The sequence below is a fragment of the Penicillium antarcticum genome, assembly GCF_028974205.1.
Source record: "Penicillium antarcticum strain IBT 31339 chromosome Unknown utg000009l_segment0_segment0, whole genome shotgun sequence".
NCBI classification, from domain to species: Eukaryota; Fungi; Ascomycota; class Eurotiomycetes; order Eurotiales; family Aspergillaceae; genus Penicillium; species Penicillium antarcticum.
In genome coordinates, this window is record NW_026695307.1 from 1,141,016 (window position 1) to 1,154,221 (window position 13,206).

The 13,206-nt window shown below is 49.3% G+C and overlaps 5 protein-coding genes across 5 annotated transcripts; 3 read left to right on the forward strand and 2 right to left on the reverse strand.

Annotated features, from left to right (window-relative positions):
- Positions 1-57: 57 nt before the first annotated feature.
- On the forward strand, positions 58-384 carry N7508_008787 (uncharacterized protein; the record flags this gene model as incomplete). Its single annotated transcript, XM_058466850.1, has 1 exon — positions 58-384. One exon carries the CDS (start codon positions 58-60, stop codon positions 382-384), a length of 327 nt encoding a protein of 108 aa, XP_058314696.1.
- A 519-nt stretch (positions 385-903) lies between these two features.
- On the reverse strand, positions 904-4,516 carry N7508_008788 (putative NF-X1 finger and helicase domain protein; the record flags this gene model as incomplete). The annotated part of the gene is made up of 2 exons (XM_058466851.1): positions 904-4,444; positions 4,503-4,516. 2 exons carry the CDS (start codon positions 4,514-4,516, stop codon positions 904-906), a joined length of 3,555 nt encoding a protein of 1,184 aa, XP_058314697.1.
- A 1,185-nt stretch (positions 4,517-5,701) lies between these two features.
- Positions 5,702-8,064, reverse strand: N7508_008789 (acetolactate synthase catalytic subunit; the record flags this gene model as incomplete). Its single annotated transcript, XM_058466852.1, has 6 exons — positions 5,702-5,769; positions 5,828-6,078; positions 6,139-7,573; positions 7,626-7,693; positions 7,750-7,848; positions 7,904-8,064. The coding sequence occupies 6 exons, from the start codon at positions 8,062-8,064 to the stop codon at positions 5,702-5,704; spliced, it is 2,082 nt and encodes a 693-aa protein (XP_058314698.1).
- A 1,724-nt stretch (positions 8,065-9,788) lies between these two features.
- Positions 9,789-11,724, forward strand: N7508_008790 (arylsulfatase; the record flags this gene model as incomplete). The annotated part of the gene is made up of 5 exons (XM_058466853.1): positions 9,789-10,201; positions 10,252-10,604; positions 10,652-10,968; positions 11,021-11,117; positions 11,177-11,724. The coding sequence occupies 5 exons, from the start codon at positions 9,789-9,791 to the stop codon at positions 11,722-11,724; spliced, it is 1,728 nt and encodes a 575-aa protein (XP_058314699.1).
- Positions 11,725-11,886: 162 nt separating this feature from the next.
- N7508_008791 (uncharacterized protein) lies at positions 11,887-13,148 on the forward strand (the record flags this gene model as incomplete). The annotated part of the gene is given in 2 exon segments (XM_058466854.1): positions 11,887-12,236; positions 12,254-13,148. 2 exon segments carry the CDS (start codon positions 11,887-11,889, stop codon positions 13,146-13,148), a joined length of 1,245 nt encoding a protein of 414 aa, XP_058314700.1.
- Positions 13,149-13,206: the final 58 nt, after the last annotated feature.

A 13,206-nucleotide genomic window follows, 5' to 3' on the forward strand; every position in this document is an offset into this window, starting at 1 on the left:
CTGGATTGTCCTTGATTTTGTCGCTTGCGCAAATCTGACAATAATAGAAAGAAGGACATGTCTCTCCACACACAGCTGGGCACTGATGGCCACAAGCAAGCTCCTTTTCACAACGCTTGGAGCATGGGATGTGATCACAAGGAGCCGCACAAGGCATTGAGCACGTGCTATGAGGACATTCCGAAAGACATTTCTGCTCTGCACATGGAGTGCAAGGCTCAAAGCATTTGCGTCCACATTTCGAGTGGCCACATTGCACATCGCACGGAGCCCGGCATGGGGAACAGGGGCTGTCACTATGGCACAGAAGCTCGCAGCCATGAGCACACGTCGAACGCTTCCGATCACACGGTTTTTGGCATCGGTCATGGAATGTCTGGGTAATTAAAGGTCCACGTTTGAGGCAGTGGTGGCACACGCGCTTGCATACATGGCCACAGGGCAAATTGCTTCGGCACTGGGCCATGCACTTGTAGTTGGGCGAGCTCACATCGACTTGGCATGGGACTGTAACGAAATGCTCGCACCCCGGAACCTTCTTTCTCACAAGAACTGGGCAATGAACGGTCGTCATGTCTTGATGCTGCCAGCAAGGAATCTTCTGCATCCGATGGCCACAGTTGAGTCTTCTGTTCTGCTCGAAGATGATAACTGTGCACTTCTCTGAGCATTTTTCCCCGCATATTTTCGGACAAGAATGATTGCATCCATGGAAAGGTCGAGGACAAGGCTCAAGGCACAAGACGGCGCTATGAAGAAGTTCCGAATGGCATTTTTGAATACAGGCATGTCCGCAAGCCAAACGCTGGACACAGCGCAAGTGGCAACCTCCTTCCGGCGAGAACTTTGGAAAATCGTCCAGATTTGAGACTTTGATCAATGAGTATGGGTGACGAGGGCAAGTCAATTCCAAAGCAGATCCGATGTTATTGCCTTGCCGTAGAATGTCAATGACCTTCGTCCACATGGGAATATGGATAGAGGTCTGGGAGTTGCCGATGATGTACATCCCGTGCTGAGCTCTTGACAGGAGAACATTGATTCGGTTAGTATTGCGGATAAGCCGCATCGGCCTTCTGGGTTGCTTCGAACGAGAGATATCACGACAATCTTTGCCTCTTCTCCTTGGAAATTGTCCACTGTAGCAACACGAAGAGTCTGAAGTAAAGTCGTCTTGACCACAGTCTTCTCCGTGCCTTCCTCGTTCGCAAAACCGGCATTGTTGAGATCTTCCTCGTCACGATCTCCGAGGGCGAGGGCAAAAGACTCTTCGAGCTTTTGTCGAAGCCGGTGAAGCTGGCCCAGGTACGGAGACAACACTGCGATATCCCCGCTTTCGTATTTTCCCTGCTGAACGAGGTGATTCAGTAGCGCAACGGTCATGTCGACTTCGTGCCTGTTCCAGTGAGAGGTTGACATGACATCGCCCGATGGTCCTTCCTCTGCCTTACGATGATCCCACCAGAATAATCTTTTCCGCATTCCCATGACATTTGGATATATTTCAACCGATGGTGAATCTTTCAAATTTGAGTAAATCGTCTCGCGAATTAGCCGCGCGATGGAAGGATGCATTCGTCGTTGAGTTTCCAGCGTGCTGAAAGGCAGTCCGCAGCTCATTGGACCTGGGTTTGAACTAACCAGTCTTTCGAACAAAGAGATATCGAGTGCGTACCGACCTCCTCCCTGAGGGTTCTCGCTGGAAAGCTCGTAGTTCTGGACCTGTGGACGGAGCTGTTGTTGATCACCAATAAGGATCGCATGTTCGACAGTGGACAGGAAAGCCGTCAGAAGATGCGATTCAAGGACTTCACCAGCCTCTTCACATATCATGAACTGGCAGTGGAGCTTCCGGAAAATATCAAGTCGTCGGGCAAGGCCTGCTGTAGTCGCGCCGATGATATCGGCATTGGCCAAACAACGAAGATGCATCTGATCCTGCACGCAATCGAACTGTATTTTGGCATCTTTGTGGGTGTTGACAAGCCGGAACACTTCTACGTCGAACTGTTGGCAAACTCCTTTGTTCCAATAGTCATAAAGACGCTGGCGCTCCTTGCCAGACATGTCGAAGACATTGGCTTCTAGCAGTTCGTTCACAGGCCGAGAGCGGGTATCACTTTCTGATGCAGACTGAATCCAGGAGTCAAGAATGGCCGCAGGTGTGGATTTGACTTGTCTCTGAAAGCCATCCTCTTCAATCCCAAACAGCTCATTGTGGTGGCGACGGTGATAAATTTGAAGAAACTGCTTGAAATGATTCGTTGGGGGAGTTGTTTTGAAGCGTAGGGCTCGAAAGTCATCTTCACACCCTGAGAGTATCTCACTTGCGCGCCATCTTTCTCTTCTCTCCAGTTTTGTCTTTGTTACCTCTCTGGAGATCAGTTGAAGATTGAATTTCCCCAGCCTCTCCGATTTGGACTGAGCACCAATGCGAACAATTTGTGTTGTCACTTTATTGTCCAGCAATGCCTCAAGGAGCTGATCAAGTGCATGATTGGTGTATGTGACGCACAGGATGGGACCGGTTCCCGTGCTGTTGTTCCTGTTTGCTAACAAGACCTTGATCAGAGCTACACCGGTATAGCTCTTGCCAGTACCAGGTGGACCTTGGATTAAACCAAGCTGTCGCCCCAAGCAATTGACCAGTGCACGAGACTGCGCACCATCCAGGCTTGAATTCTCTTCGAGATATTCGAAATCAGTAGGACGATCATGGTGGACATAGAAATTGGCGTTGTTCTTCATGATGCAGCGAAGATTGAACTCAAAACCAGGAGATAGAGCGTACGGTGGCGGCCGAATCCCAGGTCGTCTTCCTCTTTCGATGACCCAAGGGACGAAAAGCTCCGAGAAAGGTAGGAACTTACCGCGCTTCATAGACTGAAGTGCGTTGAGTGCTGGCGCGAAGGCCGCAAGAAGAACGCCTGGGAATTCGACGAGAAAAAACACCGGTCTCTTAGGGCTGTTGAGGTTGAGGATGATCTGAAGATTGCTATGTCTGGAATCAACTAACATCAGCGTAACTGAGGCGCTTTGGGGATTTTTCCACAAAGATGTTGGGTCTGTCTTGAACAACGGTGTTCCATTTTCCTGGCGTTTCCTGGATGACATGATCCTGTTTGCCACGGTGCAAAATAGTACCAAGTTTTCCTCCTGGGGCTTTTTGACAAGTACGCACACGAGGGCGCCTGGGCTTAGACGCTTGGATGTCTTCCACCACATTTCTCGGGCCGTGGGTGTTTGGTTGGCAACTCCAGTAGGCTGCGGGAATTCAACTTCGAAGAAGAAGCCTGAAATCCAGTTGAACCCTAGATCGATGACCCGGAGATCATGGTAAACAACCTTTCGTAGCTGTTTTCGCGAGGGATCAACCAGGTGAGACTGGTCCAGCTCATGGTGAATTGCGTCTCGCAGCTGGCCGACGGTGTCCTCTCGCAGGAGTCGAAAATTTCGATCCAGCAATCCGTCGAGGCCTTTAACATGCCATTGAAATGGATTAACGACCGGCAAGTACTCCGTGTCTCTGCTGGAGATTTCCTCAAAGCTCGGCATGATCCTAATATCGCAAATATCAGCGTGGTCGTTATCATGCCGGCCTCCAGGCGTTCCATATTGAGTCACAAATTCAGAATCGAGCGTGGGATAAGCTTTGTTCTCTGCGTCGCTGATTGGAAGCTCCTTTCCAATTTCCATGCGTTGAAGGATATGCTCAAGGTCCATGCGAGACTGCTGAAGTGTATCCGTCAAGTCATCCGTATCCATCGAGCGGAATATCTTCTCAAATCGTTGAGCTTCAGCATGGAGACACTCTTGGATGATGGCCGAAGAGTTGAGATCAATAATGCGAGAGAAGGTGAGCAGAGAAGTCTGCAGTATCAGAGCACTGCCTTGATTCCTAGGCAAGTTTGCAAGAATATCACACGTGAATTTCAGCAAACGGGCTGCTCTGGAACCATCAATGCCGAACAAAACGTTGTAAATGGTACCCACTGACTGCTCCAATACGGGCGAAGACAGGATATCGGAATGTGAGACCGTTTGCAGGAGCGGGAGAATCCGAGCTTTGAAGATATTCTGCTTTGTCTTGACAGACATGTTCTGGAACTCATCCAGAACAAGATCTAGGATGAATTTCAAGCCATGTTCAGTCGCCAGTGTCTCGACAACTTCCTGTCGTGAAGTAGCATTGGTACTGATAAGCTCTCTCGCTTTCTGGATGATGGCAGACTTCGTTTGCGATGAGGGGCGAGGGGTAGCTTTTTCCAGAGGAATGCTTGCTTTCCACACTTGCACTTCCCTCTCTAGGGGAGTTAGGCTTAAAGTGTGCGTTGGTCCGTGATCCGGATCTGTAGGGGGTAGTTTGACCTCCTGTCGCAGATTCACATGAGAATACTTGCAAGCTCTCCACTTGCATTTTCCTCTAGCAAAGTCGCGACAGAGTCTGCATTTATCAAGTCAGTCATCTCGGCTCGTAAAAGTGACAGGGAAATGAGACTAACTGTTTAGAAGCCATGATGATAATATGGTCCCTGGTGAGGCGGTTGAAGAGAGCAAGATCGTGTAAGGTGAAAGATCACGGATCAAGCAACTTCAAGAAATGATGCGAGAGGCAAGATGGCGCAAGTGAGCGAGTCGGCGTATTGTAATGAGGCCAGTAAGAGCCTCGTTTCTTCATTTAGGTTAGTCGTCTACTGGATTTGATATGAGCAGGTCAACCGTCCACGAAGGTGAGTCAACGTTGTCACGAAACGCGAAGAGTATAAAAGAGATAGAAAGAGGTATGAGAGATAGTGGGAAGAGACAGAATGTGAACATTGCTAAATACTGCGGTCCGATAACGTACGTATATTTTGGCCATGGCAAATGCGTCTAGTTACGCATCCATCGTGACCACCTGTGTGAGCGGCTCCTCGCCGGCTCTTGATCGCTTCTACTTTTCTAATTTTTCAGTCTCTGCCTTTTTACGCACAAAATAAGAACGAAGAAACGGGCCGGCGTTAAGGCACCTAACGGTTACTATGCCACTAAAGTCAAGCACTTCGGGCCAAGAGGGCCAAGATCAGCTAGCTTATAGATCGTTATCGATCAGAACGTGCCTATTGATTAAAACTTAATGTTATCGATCATGTCCTCTGCCGATCTTAACGTGAATACTCATCATAACGTGCCTGTCGATGTTAACGGTATGTCTATCAATCAGAACGATCAACCGTTTCACAAACACCTGGTGTATTGACCGACAGGAAGAAGCCTTTCAATTTGCAAAGGAGGACGAAGAAATGAGATAAAATGATAGATACTTTCAATGACTAAATACGCCTATTTTATGAGACTCGAACTCAATTTTCACATCCCATCGCGGGACCTGAAATGTCAATGATTATATACAAGAGGATCAACCTGGCAAGAGAAGAGAGCCCAAAGATGACAAGATGACACGTACAGAACGCGACACATTTCATGCATTTCGCCATCCTTGTTTCGAGGATAGGGCGGAGGACACGCACTCCATCGGTGGAGGGCCCACAAGCACCGAAATTTCTGCCATGGAGGTCCCCAGGAGCAATCTTGTGTAGGGATTTCTTGTTTTGATTTCAACAGACATTGCCCCAATCGCTTTTGGTGAACCAGCCAAGAAACGCCATGGATATCAAAGTACAGAAACATGATTGTCAAGGTGACGTTGTTTGGATGTCACTTACTCCTTGCGGACGTGGAAGTCCACGTTGCGCTGGCGCATGAGCTCCTTGCGCTCCATTTCCTTGGCTGTAGGTATTGTGTTAATCTTGAATCTGACATTATAATCGGGTTGGAATTTGCATACCTTCGTCGTAAACCAGGAACTCGTGCAGACCACGGCCAGAAGGCACCATGGGGAGGACAGGAACCTTGCGGTCAGTGATGACCTCCAGAAGGGCGGGGCCATCCTGCTCAATCAGCCACTTGAGCTTCTCCTCGACCTCAGAGGCCTTGAAGCAGGTGTCGGCAGCAACGCGCATAGCACGGGCCAGAGGAACGAAGTCGGGGTTCTGCTGGTGAGTGTGAGAGTAACGGTCCTCGTAGAAGAGATTTTGCCTATGAGTAAAAACGTTAGTCCAAGGTAACTAGAGCATTGTAGTGTAGAACAGAGCGTACCATTGGGTGACCATGCCCTGCTCTTCGTTGTTGAGCAGGAGAACCTTGACACCAATGTTGAACTGAGCAGCGGTAGAAAGCTCAGTCAGGGTCATGTTAAAGGAAGCATCACCGTCAATATCAATGACCAGGCAGTCTGGACGGGCAACCTTGGCGCCAAGGGCGGAAGGAAGACCGTATCCCATTGTACCAAGACCACCGGAGGTGATCATGGTGCGAGGGTGGCGCCAGCGGAAGTGCTGAGCAGCCCACATCTGGTGCTGACCGACACCGGTAGTGATGATAGTCTTGTCCTTCATGTGGGCAGTGAGGTTGCTGAGTTTCTCAATGACAGCCTGGGGCTTGATGGGGCCCTCCTCGGTCTGACGTTCGTAGAGGGACAGGGGGAAACGCTGCTTCCAGTCGTTAATCTGCTCGAACCACTCAGGGCGCTCGGCAACAGCCTTGACGTGGGGCAAGAGAAGGCGGAGGTTGTCGGCACAATCACCCTCAACGGCCTCGTTGGCCTGAACGACCTTGTTGATGTTCTTGGGCATGATCTCAAAGTGAACAATACCTCCACGGCCCTCGGCAGCGGCAAGCTTCGCCTGGGGAGCGAACTTGGGGATGCTGAGGGTGACACGGTCATCGAAACGGGCACCAACGGCAATGATCAGATCAGCCTCCTGCATAGCCATGTTGGCGTAGGCAGATCCGTGCATGCCCAGCATGTGGAGAGCCTTGGGATCAAGCTCATCGAAACCACCAAGACCCTGGAGGGTGGTGGTGACAGGGATGCAGGCCTTGTCGGCAAACTCCTTCAAGATCTCAGGACCATCAGGGCGAGCAAGGAGACCTTGTCCAACGTAAAGGACGGGCTTCTTAGCAACGTTAACGAGGTTAGCAACACGGTTGATGGTGCCCTCGAGCTGCTTCTGGCTCATTTCACGGGCAGCCATGGTAGCGGCACTTGGGAGCGAGGGGATAGTGCTGTGCATGGGGATGGGGTTCCGGAGAATGCCAGCGGTGACATCCTTGGGCAGGTCAACCAGGACGGGACCGGGGCGACCGCTGGTGGCGATCTCGAAAGCTTCCTGAATACGGCGAGGCAGCTCACCAACCGACTTGACCATCACGTTCCACTTGGTGCAGGCACGCGAGATACCGATAACGTCGGCCTCCTGGAAGGAGTCGGTACCAATTGCGCTAGTGGGGACCTGACCACAGAAAACAACCATAGGGGTACCATCGGAGAGAGCATCTTGCATGGGAGTGATAACGTTGGTAGCACCAGGACCGGAGGTAACAAGGACGACACCGGGCTTGCCAGAGGCACGGGCGTAACCCTCGGCCATGTGGCCGGCACCCTGCTCGTGCTTAGGGAGGAGGAATTCAAAGTGCTTGGAGTTGTAGATGGCGTCGAACACGGGGAGAATTGCACCACCGGGGTAACCGACTATGAAATATTAGGCTCAGCCAATTTGGGGCTAGAGGGATGAATCACTCACAGACGTGCTTCACACCTTGACGCAGCATCATCTCGTGGAAGATTTCACCACCGCTCATGCCAACCATTCTTTTTGCCAATATGTCAGTTTTCTGTGTTCTCTGGCTGTTATCGAGGGAACATACGAGTCATCGAGCTCGGGGAGATGGCGGTTTTGCAAGGGAGAAATCTCATTGCGATGGGGTTCCTGGTTGAAAGCAGGACTGGGCACAGGTCTGGACTCCCTGACGATTGATCGAATTAGAAATGAGCCATTGTATTAAGCAGAACAAAACTCACGGAGCTGAAGCCGTAGCTGTGCTCTGACCACGCTTCTGGATAGAAGAGCGGTGGGGCGAAGCGGCCGAAGCCACAAAAGATGTCGAGAAAGGCCGACGTCCAGCAATATTCCGGGTATGGAATGCGCGCAGAGCGCTTGTTGATGGTCTTAAAGGCATCATCGCGGATGACGGCCAAGCCAGGAGTGTAGAGAGGAGAGTGGTGGAGGAAAAATGAGTTTCAATTGACCGCTGAAGATTGCCGTGACTCTCTGGGGAGAAAACGCCTTAAACCCAAATGGACCGACCGCTCTGAGTCAACCAATTCACGGCCTCTGATTGGCTCGTGACGCCTCCGCGCCCTCCGACCTCGGCCGCCGAGAGTCACCTGATGTGCGTGTTTTCGTGTCACGTGGTACTGTCTCGGCAGATAAAAACGGCCAATACGATAGATTTACTGCCAGTCAGCGGCTGAAACTAAGCTTGTATGGTCTTAAAGCTAACTTACACTCTGTCCCAGTCATAATTACCGCGAATTATATGTCCTGAGCCTTGTCGACGGAAATACAGAAGTTCTAGCCTTGTGGCCTGATTTTAGATCCCGACCATTTTCGGTCAGGTGGATCTAGATCGGCCGGGCATCTGGGCTAAGCTCCCCGGGATGTATAAATGTGAAGCTGTTGACTTCTTGCTCAAGAGCTTTGTGCCCTACTATTTACATCGCTCAAGCTTTCACTTCCAGCCCTGGTATTCTTCCCCGCCACTTCCATTTCCCTCGTATTTTGCATATCAGGTGACACTCAACCCCTGTCCTACTCTTCTTCCTTGCTATATCTTCAGCCCCCTGCACCCCAGCCTTTGAAGGCATCGCACCATGATCAGTATACAATGGCTACAATCACATATATTTATGGCTAATGGCTTGTCGTTACTATCAGATAAATAGCGCTGTAGGCATATTCCCAATAGTATGCTTATGTGTTGTCGCGTGCGTGGGTCTCGGCTGGCCCAGCAAGTCAATTTCGTCTTGTCTTGGGATCTCATGCAATAAACTGTACCGGTGAAATCAATTGGGTCAGATTTTCAACTGCAACTATTATAGTATATGGGCACACGGCGATTCTTGGCTCGAGGTTCCAAGGGTGATTAAATTCAAGACAACTGTTTTATAAGTGATACCCATATTGGTAGATTTGTTTCATCTTCTTCAGGCAGTAGAATTTTATCAAGAGCTCCCAAAGGACTGGTATTATTTTTAGATTTAAATGAAAGCCCTGGGGAGGCTGGTCGATGGCACCGAAAACTGACAACAATGGTATTGCCGTATAGTATATGCGATCTAATGGATTTGAATAAATGCCCCCCGCCCCCATGAGTAGCAAATATCTTTTTATACAAAGCAGCCGCTTTGATAAAGAAGCTCGACACAGTAAATACATCAAAGTTTAGCTAAATTCAAATGCCGACATTCCGAGCTCTGATTGGCCAGACAGCCAACCAAAATATGTACAAACTAGAGCGAGTTCATTTCAGGTCCCTTGGATTCAAAATCATATACTCCGTACAAGCCGTTGAGATACTTCTAATCGAGTCACTAAAAGCATTAAAATGGCGCAATAATGCCGAACAATGAGGAAGAGGGGCGGCAAATAGTTTAGCTCGCGGCCGATTTAGCTAAGGCAGCCCCCCGCATCTAAACGATTGGACGAATATGTCTGATTGCGCAACCAGAGATATAAGATCTGAGGAGAGTCGGGTATTCCGGTTAGATATTTGTTTAGAATCCAGCAGTTTGGTCTTGCGGTGGGAGATATTACCGCAGTACATATAAAAAGGCTGTTTCCGGTGTTTTGAATCTCATAATCCTTCAAATTTCACCTCGTTTTATTTGCAGCAGTGCCGTAACAATGAGCAACACAGAGAAAAAACCTAACTTCCTTGTCATTGTCGCTGATGACCTTGGATTCAGTGACATTTCTCCTTATGGAGGTGAAATTGAGACACCAGCGCTTGCCAAGCTAGCCAAAGAGGGCATTCGCCTGACCAACTTCCACACAGCATCTGCATGCTCTCCGACTCGGTCAATGCTGTTTTCTGGAACAGATAACCACATTGCTGGACTTGGTACTAATTATGACCCTTCATCCCTAAAGAGAGATATGCTTACACACATTGTAGGACAAATGGCAGAATTCATGCGAAACTTTGGAGACCACTTTAAGAACAAGCCCGGCTACGAGGGTTACCTAAACTGGCGAGTAGCAGCTCTATCAGAGATCCTACAAGACTCGGGATACCACACAATCATGTCTGGAAAATGGTTGGTTTCTACGCTTGAACTTGGAATATCACACAGCTAAATGAGAACAGGCATCTTGGAATGACCAAAGAAATTGCACCATGCTCCAGAGGCTTCGACAAGAACTTCTCTTTACTTCCAGGAGCTAGTAATCATTACAACTATGAGCCCCAATTAGAAGACGGCGAATTCCAGGCGCCATGTATTAACACGACTGGCTTCTGGATGGAAGGAGAAAAAGTCCTTGATCGAACAGCAGATCTTCCTAAGGACTTCTATTCAACTCAAACATTCACCGATAAGATGATTGGGTTCCTTGGGAATCGCTCAGAGGAGGAATCGCAAAAGCCATTCTTTGCTTATTTGCCGTATACGGCGCCGCATTGGCCTCTACAGGCTCCCCGGGAGATTGTCGAGAAATATGGTCAGCACTTTCTGATTATATGCCGTGCGATGACTAACTTTCTGCAGCGGGCAAGTATGATGATGGACCTGATGCCTTGACGCAGAAGCGCCTCCAACGTCTGAAAGAGTTGGGATTGGTGGATGAGGCTGTGGAACATGCCTCTCCAGTTGGGAAACTAGGAAAAGACTGGAACGACTTGTCACCAGAAGAGAAGAAGATTTCCGCGCGAAAGATGGAGGTTTTCGCTGCGATGGTTGACCAACTCGATACCAATGTTGGTCGAGTCATTGAGCACCTTGACTCTACCGGCGAGCTGGACAATACATTCGTCTTGTTCATGTCCGACAATGGTGCTGAAGGCGCAGCTTTGGAGGCTCTACCGGTAAGAGTCCTCAATCAATCTAGACATCTAACTTTGACTGACTCCTTTGCAGCTCATGGGAGGCAAAAAGATGATGGGAGATATCATTTCCAAATATTATAACAACACACTGGAGAACATTGGCGAGCCTGACTCATTCGTGTGGTATGGTATGTATACCGAGAGATATTGATCTTAGTAGAGAAGTGTATCTGACATATCGAACCAGGTGCTCGCTGGGCCTGTGCCGCAACCGCCCCTTCAAGAGGTTTCAAGGGCTGGGTAACAGAAGGTGGAATCCGCTGTCCTTGCGTGATTCGTTATCCTCCATTCCATGCCAAACCCGAAGCCATCACGAATGCATTCACCACAGTAATGGATATCCTACCAACCATCCTCAACTTGGCCGGAGTATCGCACCCAGGCGCACAGTTCCGTGGACGAGAAGTCGTTCTGCCTCGTGGCCAATCGTGGGTTTCTCACCTAGCCTCTGATGACTATAAAACCACCAGCGTCCACAAAGAAAACGTGCACATCCATGGCTGGGAGCTGTTCGGTATGCGAGCCATCCGTGAGGGTAAGTACAAGGCAGTCTGGATTGCTGAGCCCCGTGGCAAGGACGAGTGGGAGCTTTTCAATGTTGAAAGCGATCCCGCAGAGATCCATAATCTTACACAGACTCAGCCTGATACCCTTGCTCGATTAGTCCAGCATTGGGAGCAATACTATGCGGAGACAGGAATGGTACAGACACCCGTTGTTGACAGAAAGATGTGAATCTTGCCTTTACTCTTGCCCCGCTATATCTGACAGGGATGATCAAGTGGAGTAGCGGGGCTCAGGGGCATTCTCATTAGAAACAAATAAAAGTGTTCAATTTATAAATTTACTAAGTTTCATAGGAAACTATGTCAACGGAAGTCAGCTGGACACATCGAGATGACAAAACTAGAAAGCTATCCCATCGCAATCATTGGTGGAGGACCCGTCGGTCTAGTATCCTCCGTTCTCCTCTCTCAGCAAAAGATCCCACATATCTTGTTCGAGCGTTACCCCTCGACTTCAATTCACCCAAAAGCATGTGGCATGAACATGCGAACAGTTGAGATATTTCGCCAGATAGGAATCGAAAAAGAGGTGTTGGAACAACGTGCACCACCAGAAACAGCCAGCCGCACTACCTGGCGTACAAACCTCGGGCCAACAGGCCAAGCAATCATTGGACGTGATGCTTGGGGGGAGGAGCCTACCAGAGAGAATATAAGGAGGCAAGCCCATGCCCATACGTTGTCATTCCGCAGATCAGATTGGAGCCAATTATTCAAAGAAAGGCTATTGAACTCAATCCACAGGGAATTAGATATGGAGTGGAAGTCACAGATGTCAAAGAAGATGGTGATCGTGTAATCTTGACAACTCGCGACAACAATGGATCTGGTGTTTACCAGGTTGAAGCTCGTTATGTCATTGGAGCTGACGGAGGTCGTGGCCTCACTGACCAGCTCGGTATCAAGTGGGAAGGAGAAAGGGATATTATCGATATGGTCTCTGCCCATATCGTAGCACCTTTGAGTGCCCACCATCCCGATCCCAGGAATTTCATCACCTGGTTCATCGACCCTTTGAAAGGTGGTAGTATCCGAACAGGGTATCTTTATCACCTCGGTCCATACCCTGCAACTACGACGACGGAAGAATGGCTCTTTGCTTGTGCTGTCAATCCTGAGAATGTTCAGTACTTCAAGACCGAGGATATGATTGAGCGGATCCATGATACCCTTCAGATCCCCAATCTGGACAATGATCTTAAAAGTATATCCCACTGGCGCGTCAACAGTCTCGTCGCAGAAAGATATCGGAGTGAACAGGGTTGCATCTTCCTTGTTGGCGATGCCGCGCACCGGATTCCACCCTGGGGAGCTCTAGGGCTGAATACAGGAATCCAAGACGCGCACAATTTAGTTTGGAAACTCAGTGTAGCAATCCGCAGTGATCAGCTAGGTCGTTATAATGCGCTACTTGATACATATGAGGCGGAACGCCGCCCCATCGGACTCCGAGTTGCAAAAACCAGTCTGCATAACCTCCAATCCCATGCCTTAATTATGGACAGTGCACTAGGTATATCCCCCGAGAATGATACCGCTTCAAACGTGAAAGCAATGGAAGAGTACTTCACACCAGACTCAACAGAAGGCTAAAAAAGACGAAAAGCTGTCCAGAAAGCCCAAGAGATCCTGGACGGCGAGTTCCATGCAC